The sequence below is a fragment of the Onychostoma macrolepis genome, chromosome 14 (genome assembly GCF_012432095.1).
Source record: "Onychostoma macrolepis isolate SWU-2019 chromosome 14, ASM1243209v1, whole genome shotgun sequence".
Taxonomy (NCBI): domain Eukaryota; kingdom Metazoa; phylum Chordata; class Actinopteri; order Cypriniformes; family Cyprinidae; genus Onychostoma; species Onychostoma macrolepis.
In genome coordinates this window covers 20477606-20493843 of record NC_081168.1, presented here as the reverse complement: position 1 = coordinate 20493843, position 16238 = coordinate 20477606, and the positions used below count along the sequence as shown (strand labels likewise).

Here is a 16238-nt window from a genome sequence, read left to right as displayed (position 1 = left end):
AAACAATTTCTGCATTCGCCAATGAGAAAAAAACTAGAAAGAGAAGAGCAGAGAAAGCATTTAGAGAAGCTATAACTGATTTAAATTAAAGCATTATGTCATTTAGGGTGTATTTTGTTAGACTATTGGGTTCTTGACGTCTCACGACATGAATAGCGGTTGGTGTTATTGAAATGTTCGACCCATAATGCCCAGAAGCTAATCTTGTGGATGAGTGCTTCAGCCAAAAGTGAATCAGGTTTTTAAATGTAAACCGTAGCATGGAAACACCAATTAAGTGGTTAAGAAATGACTCGATGTCATCTTAGACAACTTCATAGTTAGATTTTGTTTTCGACTCATTACTGTTGATGGTGGAAATTTCATTTGTTTTGACTTTTCTAGTCACTGTCTATATAAATGTGGTTTTTAGCTAATCAAGAACAGCGATATTGACCCTTCAGAAGTACAAATTTCATGGTCTCACTTGCTGTTTAAAAGCATAAACCTTTATTTCCCCTCTGTTGTGGTGTCACGGTAATGCGAATCGTTCTAGAACGTTCCTCTAGATGCAAACCAGCACACCACCTCATTGCCAAGGTTTTTGTATTCTTTCAATTCAGAATGCAAAATCTCCAACCACACAAATGGAAAGCAACAAATCAGAAAAGCAGTAATGGAATATATGATCTGATGTCATGTTCATGCAGTGAAGCTGATGAGATGTGAAGTGTTGGATGTGTGGAGATTTTTCGAGGTTACTTGAACATGTCTTGCATTCTGTTTTTACATCATCAGCTCCCAAGACAAAAAAGATATTCGAGAACGTAATTATGCAGTTACTAAGAATTGTCTCTGCCAAAATATCTAAACAGTATCTGCTTCAACAAGCAACAGCTGTTATTAGTTAGAGTTGCACTGTAATAAGTGGAAAGTATAGAGCAAATGTAGTAGAAGACTTTTCTGGGCAGTTGATGTCTATGAAATAATCTGAACTTAATACTGTACTTAATACATCTTTGCTTTAGTGGTTATATGTTGTTTGGTAGTACAATGTTATAAAGAAATATACCATAATCATCTATGCAGATCAAATGATTTGTGTTTCTGTCTCCTATATACTGTATCTGGCTTGATTCCTTACGAAAATGAACCATGGTTTTTAGTAAAAGTATAGTAACCGTGATTTGGCGTATTGATTGCCATTTGTATAACCACATTTTTATTACAAATACCATGGTTAAACTATAGTTAGTGTAGCAAAACCATGGATAATATGTGGTTTCCATGGATTAACTATACTAATACTATCTACTGTGTATATAGTAACCATGGTTTGTTTTTTAATTATTATTATTTGTAGTAAAACCATGGTTAAAGGGATAGATGTTTTTTACTGCTTTAAACAGATATTTAGGGCCTGAGCACCGGTGGTGCAAGAACCCTATTGAAATTGCTCAGTTTCTTCTTCTTCTCCAAACATGTTCAAAAAAGAAGTGGCAAAAAGTTACATTTGATATTGGTTTCAGAAGTGGGTGTGGCAAAATGGCACAATAGCGCCACCTATAAAAATTTCAATGAAGCTATGTTTCACATACATGTACGATATTCGGCAGACACATGTAACACACCAATACCTACAAAAATCCCCACGGTACGAAGGCCAAAACCCATCAGGAAGTCTTATTTTGAAATTTCTCTGCAAATTTTGTGCCGTTTTTGCCATTTTCAGGCATTGTATTTAAACAAACTCCTCCTAGAGATCAACACCAAAGTTGGTCAGTGTAATCTAAAGCTCTTTGTGAAGTTAAATTGCAAAGATCTTGAGTTTTCGTTGAAGGGTGTGTCCATGGCGGCCTGACAAACTTTGATGTTTCACCATGAAATAGGAAGATGTTATAATTCAGGCATACAATGTCCAATCTGCCCCAAACTTCACATGTTTGATAAGAGTCCAGTTTTGAACACAATGCCCATATTCAGTTATAGTCATAGTGCCACCTGCTGGCAACAGGAAGTGGCATGTTTTACACTAACTCAAACATACCATGTTCAATCTGCACCAAACTTCATATGTTTGATAAAAGTCCTGGCTTGAAGACATCTAGATGCCAATATTCACTTATAGCCATAGCGCCACCAGCTGGCAGTAAGTTTGGCGCATATAAATGACTGACATATTTCTCTTATAGCATATTTACCACTTTACATTGCATATTGCTCACCATTCGCTGTTTTCCTAAAGGTACCTGGTAGCGGTGAGCCTGGGTGCGAGGGCCCTTTCAACACTGGCTACTTGCGACTTTAATGATGTTTGTAATTCAAAATCAAATAATTTTTCTAACCTGGTTTGAGCTGTTTAGGAGTTTTGACAGGTTTCATTTAAGTTCCCAAACCTGCATTTAATTCATTTAATGATTATCTTACTCTGTACAAGAAAAAGCCGGGGTTTTATTCACAAACTCTTTTTATATTTAAATATATATATAATTTACAAAATTACATAGTTAAATGTTTACTTCCATTAGACTGCTTTCCAAGTCCAGGTGCGTCACTGACCACTTCTAAAGCAAGACATTGCTAAACATTTTCCCTCAGAAATCCATCTCAGTCACGCTCAGGTTATGAAAGGAAACAGCTTCCGGTTCGAGACATTAGTATTATGGGTGTAGAAGTTGTGTTAGGTGGGGCTGAAGTGCAGAGGTAGAATTTAAGGGTGCTTTGGAAGCCCTGCGGAAAAGCTCCTCTGTAAACCGCCACCATGTGTTTGTCCTCTTCCCTCTAAATACCCCCTTTACTCTGCAACCGGCATTTATCCCCACAGCCAGGGCCTTACAAAAGCCATTCCTGGATCTGTCTCACGCTGGGACATACTCGCTCCCTCTCTCATTCGCCTCGTCTTCCCACACCAAGGGCATTTAAAAGCTCATCTAGCTTCTGCTGTGAAAATTCACCATCGAAATTGCTTCTTTTTGTAAACATTCTGTTTGTGTACATGCTGTAAAGTGTGTTTGGGTAAATGTATGGATATCCGCTCTGGAAAGTGAGCAGTGTGTTCAGAGCGGGTCTCTGTGTGTAAGCCGCAAATATAACATTTGTACAAACAACCGACTCGATTTATTCCCTGTTAAGCATTTTTATTTTTTTTTAAATCACGGGATTTAAACCTTGAGATTTGCCCAGTTCAGATGACCACAGGAGGGCGCTTAATAATGGGTACAAAACTTGATATGGAGCATGTTAGCCCCTGCTGGTAGATTCTGCCTCTACAACCTCCAGCCGACAACATGGATGGACGTTCAAAAGTAGCCATGTAATAAGATTTCTCCTTTTATCATCCTCCAGATATTTTAGATCTCTTTGTCTGAAATCTGCCGTGATGTACAAAAAAAAAAAAAAAAATCAGAAATGAAACAACAACCAAACATTGTATTCATGACAATAAAATTATAACCAATTTGGCACACAAATAAAATATTTCAATAAACAATGTGCTTCTTACAACAAATGATCTCCTATTTTCTCAAAGAATATCATGCAAAATATAAACAGTATTTTTTATATAACTAAAGCATATAACTATAATACTAAAAACTAGGAATATTAACAAGCAAGACACTACAAATAAAATATCACTCCTAAAAACAACAGCATTTACCATTCACTTTTTTTGTGGTTACAAATCAGAACACTAACCTATTACTTATTTCACTGACAGCATAAAATTTACAGTGAATTCTATTAAATATTATGACTAAAATATGATGACTGGTGGCAGTGACAAGTTAAACATTTAAACAAACATCTGATTCGCTGATTTTTTTCAAATTTCTGGCTATGTTCAGAATAGAATACTACATTTATTAAATATTATATGTAAGAGAACACATACATCTAATTTTATATAGTAGGATACACTGTTGATACATGACGTCATGAAGCATGTTTTATTCAGCATGGTGTCCAGTTAATATTTTGAAAAAAAAAAAAGGTTATTTTGCAAAAATCAGAATCAAAAAGTGAAAATAATGGGGAAAAAATATGTTTAATGTGGATGATGTTACTTCAGATTCATCTGGAAATGGATGGTAAAGGTAAGTAAATTGCATTGTGAGATAGGCTACAACACTTAGTATAGTGTGCTCTATTATTTATTGCAAAATTTCAGCAAATATTGTTGACCATCTGGACATTACACCTTATACACAGTATGCACAGCTGTTTAAAAGTTTGGGGTCAGTAAAAAGTGTTTAAAAGAAATTCATAGTTTTATTCAACATTTCTATTTCAAATAAATGCTTTATTTGATAATAATTTCTTAAGCAGTAAATCAGCATTTTAGAATGATTTCTGAAGGATCATGTGACACTGAAGACTGGAGTAATGATGCTGAAAATTCAGCTTTGCATCACAGGAATTAATTACATTTTAAAATAAATTATATAAAATAAAATAATAATATATAATAAAATATAATAAAATAAAAAATAAAAGTTATTCTGATTTGTAAAAAAAAAAAAAAAAAAAAATCCTTCACAATATTATTGTTTTTACAGTATTATTGATCAAATAAATGCAGCCTTGGACAAAAAAAACAAAACAAAAAAACAAATAGTTTTACCCCAAACCTTTGACAAAAGCACATACAAAAATGGTAGTATGCTATTCTGAACAAAACCACATTTATGTTTGCCTGGTAGGCATGAACTGTTTTTGTACAATGCACAAACCATTTTAATTTTTTATTTACTATATTTACACGCATATTTGTGATGGTCTGCATCAGTCATGTGTGGAATCTTCAAACTGTGATGCTGAAAGCTAACAGAACCTTTGGTCAGATATTTATTTTTCAGGTTTGAGGAGGAGGTGTTGGAGGGTGCGATGGAGGTTGTAGTTCACTACTGATCTCCCTCTGCAGTCTGACAGGATGTGAGTGGGGAATCTGTCTCGTCATGCTCCTCCTCTTGGCTTTGCGTTGGCGGTTCTGTCTAGCAGGTTTGACCCGATCACTAAGAGCGTCCGAAGACTCGTCAATGTACGCCAGGTTCTCACCAAAGAAGTCCAGAAGGGAGGGATGAGGTGGACCGCAGCTGTCAACCACGACGACAGGAACATCCTTCCGACTTTCCAGTGATCTGAGAGTCCCTTCAGCTCCAGACTCCAGGTCTTCTGAGTTACGCGAATTTGACTCGTATTCATATTCTGACCAGGCTTCCGACGGCGTCTCGGATCCAGAGACTGATCCGGTTCCAGATTCTGAAGGGGACCTGGAAATGGCTCTGGATCCGGGTCTTGATGGTGGTTTCAGCTCTAACCTCGAGACGGATCTTGACGCTGGTCCTACCGTCAGCCTCGATCCTGGTCTCACCTCATACGCCCCATCTAACCTACACCACGACCTGGATCGGGACAGTGCTTCAGACCTGATATCAGACCCTGGGGTGTACTTGCACGCAGGCCAGCCGAGAATCAGGTGTCCATTCTCTCGGATAACATCGGCATCGAGAGAGATTCCATGAGCCAATCCCGCTGCGCTCAGTCTTGGGTGGCGATGATGGCGGTGATGCTTCCGTCTACGACGCCGTTGGAGCTGGAAGGGGTCGTTGAGATCCAGTGGCACGGGAATACGGAAGTCCATGGACATGTTCTGGATGTTCTGAGTCCAGTCTGTTGCATGGGCTCTCAGCTCCTCCATCTAAAAGAAAAACACAGTACCATAAAAAAAATAAAAAATTAAAAAAAAAAACTTTATGGAGAGAACTTGTGAGAATTAACTTATGAGAAGGTGATTTTTTTGTAATACAAGCAGTAAAAAGGTGGTTAATAAGAGCCTAAAAACATGCAAAAAAATGATTCCATACAATTTTTTTTAACAAACTCATTTGGGACAAATCCTAAAACTATACACTTGTCATTCAAAAGTTTGGAGTTGGTAAAATGTTTTAAAAATATTTTTAAAAGACGTTTCTTGTTCACCTAGGCTGCATATATTTGATAAAAAAATACAGTAAAAACAGTAATATTGTTAAATATTTTTTAAAATTTAAAATAACTGTTTTCTATTTTAATATAATTTAAAATGTAATTTATTCCTGTGATGCAAAACTGTTTTTTTAGCATCATTACTCCAGTTTTCAGTGTCAAATGATCCCTCATAAATCATTCTAATATGCAGATTTTTTGTTCAAGAAAAAAAATCTTATGTTGAAAACCTTTGCTGTTTTTTTTGTTTTTTTTTGATACTGTTATACTTTTTCCCCCATGATTCTTTGAAATAGAATTCTTTTGTAATACTATTAATGTCTTTGCTGTCACTTTTGGTCAATTTAATGGATCCTTCCTGAATAAAATTCTGTCTGTCTCACCTCTGCACGAGTTTTCTTTGACAGCACTCTAAGCCAGTTCCCAATCATAGTGAGGATAGATGCAAAATACGCCAGACCAAACACTATCCACAACCACACCAACGGCTTGTACAGGGGCGTTCCATCTCTCCTGTTCTCTGAAATGCAGGAAAGGGAAAGATAATGACACAGGGTTTGTTCACAGGGGTGATGTGGCCTGGTGGTTGAAAGCTCTGGGCTGGTATAATGGGAAGATTGCTGGTTTGAAGATTGAGCCATGGGCAAACACCATTGTTCAAATGAGCAAAGCACTTAAAAAAATATTCCAAGTTAAATACAAGTTAAGCTCTACCAAAAATATACACCACCACTCAAATGTTTTGGGTCGGTTTTTGGTGTTTTTGAAGTTTCTTATGCTTAACAAGGCTGCATTTTTTAAAATAAAAAATACAATAAATACAGTAATATTGTGAAATAATTTTACACATTTAAAATAACTGTGTTCTATTTAATATATTGTGTGTATATATATATATATATATATATATTAAATATAATTTTGATGAACAGAAAGTTCAAAAGAACAGAATTTACTTGAAATAATCTACTAATCTTCTGTATGTCTGTGACAATATAAATGTCTTTACTGTATACATATACTATATATATATATATATATATATATATGTATATATATATATATATATACATTTTTAAAATAAATATAAAATATAAATATCTAAATTACTACAAGAAAAATATACTATAGTTAAAAACATTTTAAAAAGTGGTTAAATTCAGTATGTTACAGTTCAATACCTTATCATTGATTAAATAACAGAAAATGTAGTCAGTAAAACGGGAAATGGATTTAATGAATATGGCATAATAAAATATATAAATTTAAAGCAATTTTTTGAGGCAAAAGATAACAAGTATGACTAAAGCAAAACAAAAAATATAGAGAAAACCACTAGACTGAGTTTGGAGTTTGATTGTTGATTAAATAACATGAAAACACTGAGAAGACTACATTTGAGTCAATAAAACTGTTCCTTTATTAGGTCTACTGTAAGTCACTTTTCGTCTGTTAAATGACAAATTACTAACATAGATTAGAGATAAGTGCCTGCTCTGGTCTAAAATTACAGCTATTACAATCAATTCTATTACAATTAGTGTTTATGGCTTTAGAAACATAATTAGATGATGTAAATGTCTGCAACTTCATGGCCGTCTGGATCCAATGACCACAAAACATCCTGCAATTCCAAGCATAATACAATAGTGAGCTCCTTAACAGAATTATCATACGGTCACATGACACAGTAAACTAAATCATATGTAACGATTATTGTATGTAGACATCATATATCTGTGCACCTGCCACATAGTCCCCAAAGCCCACCGTGGTCAGGGTGATCACGACAAAGTACACTGCTTCCAACAGGCTCCAGCTCTCCACTTCCTGAAAAACCATGGTCGGCACAGCAATGAAGACTAAGCAGCCAATCAGGATGGAGAAGACAGCAGAGATGACACGGACGCTGGTGGGCTTCACACCCTTACGCTGTTCAGCAGGAAAAAATTCAAGACAATTTTCAACATAACCTGACTACCTAATACAGTTATCTTTGTTATTTTTTAAATGATTTGATGCTTATTAGTACTTGGGAATCAGGGGCTGGATTCACATAAATCTTTATAAGCAAAAATATTAAGAAATTTCCCAAGATAAATTTTAAGAAATTTATAATTAAGTGTAATTCTTTAGAGGTTCTCAGGTAATTTCTTAAGAATGTCTTTAGTGTGTACTGATTGTATGGCGGTTCTTGCTGAAGACTTGTTGATCAACTCAATGGAAAACAATTCAAGGCTGTCTTTTTGGGCTGCATGCAGTTTACAGTAATAATCATAATAAGGCAAGACACTAATGGCAAAATCTTTTATCCACTAAATGAGCTCATTTCAAATTTGATGCCTGCTACAGATCTCAAAAAAGTTGGCACGGGGGCAACAAAGGGCTGAAAAAGCAAGAAATTTTGAAAAGATTCAGCTGGGTGAACAGTTAATTGACATTAGGTCTGTAACATGATTAGCTATAAAAGGGATGTCTAGGGCCTGTTTACACCTGGTCACTTCATGCGTTTTTTCTGATCAGATAGCTATCTGATTGTGAAAAGACCAGGTCTAAATGCCCTCTGAAATGCATTCGAGACGGATATAAATCCGATTGCTCAAATCACTTCAGGAAGTAGTCTGGGCCGCATTCCAGATGAAACTGGACAAGTGTAAATGCATCTGGTTGTTGAAACCACATATGTAAATTTTACTCCTCCCAAAATGTAAAAAATAATAAACGTGTGAGAGCGTGTTATAGGCAGACTCTCAAGTCGTAGACTCTCAACACACAATCATCTTCATTAAAAGTAGTGAGACTAACTCTTTCCTGTGCTGATGCCGCACTCTCTCCTGTTACGGTCTTTGATATTGAAATAGCTGATAATGAATAAAATTCAGCACATATATATTGCTTTCATTGACGTGAACTCTGCTAAATTTGCTTATAGTGCGGGAATTGAAGAACGGATTTATATCCGTTTTGCAAAGACACATTTATGTGGCCAAGTGTAAATGGAAACGTTTTAACAAATCAGATATCCGATCAGCGAAAACCCATGAAATGACCAGGTGTAAACAGGCGATTAGAGAGGCAGAGTCTCTCAGAAGTAAAGATGGGCAGAGGCTCTCCGATCTGTGAAAGAGTGCGTATAAAGATTGTGGAATACTTTAAAAACAATGTTTCTCAACGTCAAATTGCAAAGGCTTTGCAAATCTCATCATCTACAGTGCATAACATCACCAAAAGATTCAGAGAAACTGGAGAAATCTCTGTGCATAAAGGACAAGGCCGAAGACCTTTGTTGGATGTCCGTGGTCTTCGGGCCCTCAGACGACACTGCATCACTCATCGGCATGATTCTGTCATTGACATTACTAAATGGGCCCAGGAATACTTCCAGAAACCACTGTCGGTAAACACAATCCGCCGTGCCATCTGCAGATGCCAACTAAGGCCGTGTTCACACTTGGCGTCTTTTTTGAAGCTGCCAGTGTCTGTTTTACATTATAATCCTATGGAGTAAACTGTGTTTTCAAAAAAGTCCTGAGCGCTTTTTAAAACGCCACCGCCAGCGTCTTTTTCTGCAGCTCAGAGCGTCTTTTCAAGTTGAAAAAACTTTTCTGAAAAAAACACCCTACGTCAAGCGCCTTTTTGACAGCTGACCAATGACAAGCGAGTGGCGAGTCATTTCCATAACAACAAAAACAACAAGAAAAAAGGGGAAGATAGCCGGTAGACAGATCGTACTAGTTTCGGAGCACAAGGAACAGTATGAAACCGTGCATCATCCAACCGGAGCTCCTGGACTAAATTTTTGGAAGCACCATACAGTTTCCTTCCCCGTATAATGTCGCGCTCCCACGAACGTCGTTGTGAACCGACACCCTCCCCATTAACTTCAAAAGCAGACGTTTCTGCAGCACACAGCGCTAGCTACTGTTGCAGCTGTTGCTATGGAAACAAAAGACGCTCTCGGCTGCTATTTGTAACAGACGCTGCCAGGTCAACTTTTTCTAGTCAAAAAAGACGCCAAGTGTGAACACGGTCTAAAGCTCTATCATGCAAAAAGGAAGCCATATGTGAACATAGTCCAGAAGCGCCATCGTGTCCTGTGGGCCAAGGCTCATTTAACATAGACTGTTTCAAAGTGGAAAAGTGTTCTATGGTCAGACAAGTTGCTGTTTGAGCATAAACAATATCTGCAAAGTTGCAAAGCTGAAAGTTCAATGCAAACAGAGATATCGTCTTTTAAAATTCTGGCAGTTTAATGCCTACAAAAACGGCTCGTAGGGACTACAACGAGCTACTTCCCGGGTCCGTTACGTCACAAACCCAGATAAACTCCACCCCCAGGAACATGCAGCAAAGGGGGCGAGGCCATGTTGTGCTGCTTTAGTGAAGAGCAAGAGAAAACTAGGGGTGCACGAAAAAATCTATTCATATATGAATCACGATTCTGTCTTCTAACGATTTTAATGGATTCAGAAGTTTCAAAATCAGTGTTCTAAAGCATGGTTCTTAATCCTGTTCCTCGCGTCGCCCTGCTCTGCACACACTCTGCATCTCTCTCTCTCTCTCTCTCTCTCTCTCATTCAGATCGTCAGATCAGCTCCAACAATGAACTGTTCCATTTATACACTTATTTTCACACAGCTATGAGAAGCGTTATATATGGACGCGCGTGCGGTTGCCGTACTGTATTAAAGCTTTAATCAGAATAAAACCGTATATTAAAAGCTAATATAAGCAGTAGCATTTACAAATAACAGCGTATCTAAAAGTATGAGACAACAACAAACAAAAAACATACCATTAAGAGCCGCGTGCTTGCACAGGTTCTGCACGATCCTCTTCACTAATATTCTCTGGGTGTCAATCAGGCTCAAATTGATAAGCAATATAGACGAAGCCATTGTTTACAATACAACCGGAGCACAAGCCGCTGAGCTGAGGGGCAGTATGTTTAGATGCGCACTAGAGGTGGTTTAGCCAATCACAACACACTGGACCAACTAACCAATCAGAGCCCATCGCGTATTTCTGAGGGAGGGGCTTCACAAAAGCAGGAAATGATCAGCGCGTTCATAGGAGAAGGGACAGAGCGGTGTGGAATAAAGGAAAATTATGTGAAAAATAATGCGTTTTTTTTTTTTAAATGAAGCATTAACACATGTTAGACTGCACCCCATAAACAGAATGAAGCCTAGAAGAAAAACAGTCAACCACCCCTTTAAACAGTTGTTTTTAAAGAGCCTGTTTCAAGATGGAGCTCATGTTAAAGGTTATTCGTCGTTAATGTCTGTAGAAAAATCTTATAAGAAAAAAGATTTATAATTTTTTATTACATTACTTTGAAATGTTTCGTAATACAATACAATTTCTGTATCAAAAGTTCATGTTGCAAATGCTCTTTACAATGAGTTGTTAATACAATACATTTACATTTACATTTTACATTTAGTCATTTTGCAGACGCTTTTATCCAAAGCGACTTACAATTTGGGGAACACATGAAGCGATTCATCTTGAAGAGGCAATCCGACAAATGAAGTGCTTGTAACACCAAGTCTCAGGCATTGTTTAAATAAGTACAAGCTAGCAAGGGAAGGAATAAATAAGGAGAAAAGTTTTTTTTTTTTTTTTTTACATATTGTAAGTGATTACAATATGTAATCACTTACGGCCCGCTTATCACTTATCTCTTTGTCCACATTATTAATCTAATTTTCTAATGGTCTGAATTTTAAAGACTCACTTACCAAGAACAGAGTCTCTATCTTTGCCACCGCTCTTCTCAGCAGGGTGCCCAGGTGGTCTCCAACCCCTGCTAACAGTATTCCAAACATGGGGATCCCCACCAGAGCATAAAATATACAGAACAACTGACCGCCTTTTGTTTTGGGAGAAATGTTTCCAAAGCCTAAAGAAGAGGAGAACATGTGAAATCAAGCTCTAAGATGATGAAAGCGAAAAATGAAATTCTAAAGTGAAAAATCTCACCAATAGTGGTTATGATGGTACCACAGAAGAAGAAAGCATTGGATGGATCCCATCTGCTGGTACGGAGTGTGCTATTGGATGTGCTTCTGGCATCCACACCTGCTTCAATGGCATCAACCACTTTCTAAAGTGAAAAGATGATAGATGATGCCCCAGTGTACATATATATCTACACACACACATACACAGACAGAATATTTATAAAAAAAATACTTATTCATGTTAATTAAAATAAAGCTCAGATAAAATTAAATATTTAAAAAACAAACTTAAACTTGAAAATATAAAAATGAATTTTAGGAGTGTTGTCTTGGCAAGTAATTGAAATAAAGTACTAACTAATATTAAATATAAATATTATATATAAAACAACAACAAAATTAAAAAGGACAAAAGCATATTACAAAATTAGTAAAACTAAAATTTGCTGTAGTATAGTATTTATTGATAATTTAATTTGCCTTCTATTTAATATTTTGTTTTCAGTTTTATAATTTTAGTTTACATTTAGTTTTTATTTATATATGTATATATATATATATATATATATATATATATACATACAGGTTTTTTAAGTTTTAGTAATTTTGTTATGTGCTTTTCTGAATTTATTCATTTTTGGTGCCTTTTTATATTTCTATTTAAGTTTTCATTTAACATTTTATTTTAGCTTTATTTGAATAAATATTTCAATTTTTAATATTTTTAATTATTGGTTATATATTATTTTTCAAAGTAGTAAATGAATAAAGATTATTGGAGTATGTTATTCATAAAATACTATTATAATAGTTAATTCAATATGTTGCTTGTCATTTCTTTATAATTAATTGTGACTTACTAGCAATTTCAGAATGTAAATTATTTCTACACCAACTCCCCAAGTTATAGATTGTAATTCCACTTAATTTTTTTACATTTACATTTTCAAACGGACCTCTGTGAACTCTTTCAGACTGTCAGGAGTGACGCAGCTGTGGTTCTGTAGGAAAGCCATTCGAGACGTCAGCAGCTCGCGGTGAGCCCATTCCTCCCTGGAGGACTCCAGCCAGCCGAACACCAGAGCCCCCAACACCAAATACAGCAGCACAGCTGCCAGGATGGTCAACAGTGTTGTGTACCGCATGGCTACGAGATGCTGATGACGTCAAACAAGATGCCACATACTGTGGATGAATGTTTTGGAAACACTGATAATCATGTGTCCATCAGGTTAGGTGGAGCAAAGAGAAGAACGTCAAGGGAAATTAACACAATAATGAAATTATCTTTGCTTATCACGACAAATGAAGAAATGTGAGTGTGTTTTGACTATTTGGCAAAGCACAGTGGCCCCAAAAAGTATTTAGGATCACTTCAAAGTATGTAAAAATTACACAGATTTACACAGAATGTTACTGCAAAACAAATTATTGCAAATTAAATCTCATTTTGAACAGTATCACTTCTTTTTATAAAATGTTCTGCTTGAAAGTATTTGTGCTCCCTCTATTTAAAATAAATGGCAGCTTATTTGATATTTTGTTATCTATTTCATTGACATTAATTTATTATTATGAGCACCTAAGTAACAGAATATGTCTAGGGTCACTGTATATGTAATAAAAAAAAGAGATCAATTTACCTTATCAACGATGTTTTTCCAAATTCACTGTTTTCTCCATTTCCTCCATATCAGATGTTTGCTGTAGTTGTTTATACACTCTTTTTGTCTCTGCATAGCCTCTTCCACTGGCACACACAAAAACCTGTGAGACATAATGGTCAAAAAATGCTCTGAACACCCTGAAACTGACTCCAGATCAGCTTTGAGCTTCAGGAGCCTTGACCCAGTCCAGACGCAGAACAGGAAAGGGATAAAGGCACAGAGGTAAGAAGACAACACATGACGACATTGAAACAGAACTTCTGGCAAAGGTCTGTGTAAACAAATTGTTCTACGGCCCTCTGACAGAACCTTGATGCTCACCAGGGCTCTCTGGGACTTACTTTGTAGACGCATGGTTACCGTATATTATGGTATACATTATGTTGTCACTTTAAGTATTTGCAATCATTTGTTTTACTTTACCGTGTTATGTTTTACAATGCATTTATTATGAAAACGTAAATATGCACAACTTGCATGTGTGAAATGATTGAGAATTGAGTTTTTTTTATATTTTTTGTTTTGCAAAGAACATTAAATGGTTACAGATCTTACAAAATAAACAATTACAGATGGGTAAAGCACAAAAAAAAAAAAAAAAAAAAAGGTAAAGTTTTGGAATAAAAAATTGTGTTGCTCCCAAAATCGGATTAAAGACTTACATTTATTAAATTAAAATGACTTTGATATTACCTTTATCAGACCTTACTTTATTAACCAAGTAGACTAATATATAGGCTATTAGTACATCCTATAATAAACAAGACTTTCATACTTTACCCTATATGCTTAAGATTTACATTAAAACAAAGCAAATTCATAATAATTCATAATTCATCTTCACTCTCAAAAAAAGTACAAAAGCTGTCAGTGGGGTGGTACCTTTTCAGGGACATCTATGCACTTCTTAGGGGTAAACAAGGTACAAAGATATATATTAGTACCCAAATGATACATATTTTGAAAATGTACCTTTTTTCTGAGAGTGTTCCACATGCAAATCACTGTTATTGTTTCATTTTTGATTATTTGCAATGCAACAGGCAATAAAAAGTAACTGTTCACCTTCATATCTACTTTAAAATGTTAACTATTCGTTTAATCAGTGTAATGCTTTACAAAACAGCATAAAAAACACGTGTAAAGTTTGTGAGGGAGTGTTATCTTACCTCAGCGCGCGGTTCCGTCGGGAGTGGGTGTAGTGAGGAGTTCCCTCTCTCCTGCAGACCACTGTGAGGAAGGATACATGCACTCATCAGGACTTTCCCCATTCCCAAATCTTACGTGAACCTGCCAACATGAGAGAAGAAAAAGAGCAGGGAAGAGACGGAGAGAGGAGGGGAGGAGAGAGGATTGTTTGGCAGAGACACGAAAGCTGACAGTCTATTCATCTGTTTCAGGTGTTTAAAACATTTTTGTTGAGCGCTCTTCTCTCATCTTTCATCTCATCTTTTAATGTAAAGCACTGGGGTTATGTCATGAAATCCCAGCAAACACTCCGCTAGGTTATTTTCTGGGAACCAATTATTAACGTTCTAAGAACGTTCTCTGAAGGTTCTTTTGTAAACAAAAACGTTCCCAGAACCTTTTGGGAATCAAAATTGTATAGCTGTGATAGACAGGTTCGTTTGTCCATGTGCCCAAATTATAATCTGAGATCCTTCATAAATTTCTATCCTTATTTGCTTGCATTTTATATGCTTTAAAGACTAAAAAGCAGTAATAAATTCAGGTGATGTGAGCGCGTATTATAATTCTGGATGCTGATTGGTCAATGCAGTTTGAAATAACCAATGCACTTTATATAGCCCCGCCCCTTTTGAGAAGTTCAATGTGAAGGTACAGTTGTACGAGTGAACTGCTAGTTTAAAAATCTTCCCGGTCTACTAACATAAAACTGTCTCACTGTGTCATTTTATGTTTTCCTGATTTTGCAACCTTTAATTGTATTTTCAATCTTAGCCTACTCACCCCTGGCATTGATTTCTGTATGTTATTTCTTGTGGCAATAAAAAAGGTACGCTATTGCTTTAGCTGAATAAAATGCAGATAGGACGTTTTAACTGATTAAACATGAAGGCAATAAACATTCGAATATAACTTTAGAAAGTCATTGAATAATTCACACTACCTATTTTCACAGTTCTTCAATAGTGTTGCTTTTATGAAACCCTGACTACATAAAATACTAAGTACAGTACACACATTTTAATTAGAATTTAAGCAATTTCATTCATTTCAGTACAAAATTGCACCCAACCTACTGAATGGATTGTGCTGCCTAGTTTTCATTTGTAAAAATGAAATACACCTCCCTGTACTGTTAGCCCAATAAAATACTGTTTTAATGGAAATATGTACAGTATAAATAAGGGCATAAATTGACAATAATTTTATAAAAGCAAGAAGGGTTACATATTATTTTTAGGGGTCCTTGTTACAGTGTAATTACACATTTAAGTACTAAGTATTATTAATTAACTACATGCACATACTATATGGTTATGGTAGGAATAGGGTTTGTTTTAGGGTTACTTGCATGTAATTATGCATAATTAATTATTATAATAGTAAGTACATGTAACTTGTGCAACAAGGATACCTTAAAATACAGCGTTACCGCAATAAGGTTCTTAAGGCT

The 16238-nt window shown here is 35.9% G+C and overlaps 1 protein-coding gene across 2 annotated transcripts; it reads right to left on the bottom strand.

The window, feature by feature from the left end:
• Nucleotides 1-4542: 4542 nt before the first annotated feature.
• kcnk4a (potassium channel, subfamily K, member 4a) lies at nucleotides 4543-15225 on the bottom strand. Of its 2 annotated transcripts, none has more exons than XM_058798296.1 (8): nucleotides 14767-15225; nucleotides 13574-13697; nucleotides 12887-13115; nucleotides 11950-12073; nucleotides 11709-11869; nucleotides 7710-7896; nucleotides 6348-6484; nucleotides 4543-5677 (listed from the first exon to the last, which is right to left on the bottom strand). In XM_058798296.1, exons 3-8 carry the CDS (start codon nucleotides 13073-13075, stop codon nucleotides 4832-4834), a joined length of 1644 nt encoding a protein of 547 aa, XP_058654279.1. In that variant the 5' UTR covers nucleotides 13076-13115; nucleotides 13574-13697; nucleotides 14767-15225; the 3' UTR covers nucleotides 4543-4831. The 2 variants fall into 2 exon arrangements, with proteins under 2 accessions (XP_058654279.1, XP_058654280.1); XM_058798297.1 differs by having other exon boundaries at nucleotides 12887-13087.
• Between the last annotated feature and the right edge of the window lie 1013 nt (nucleotides 15226-16238).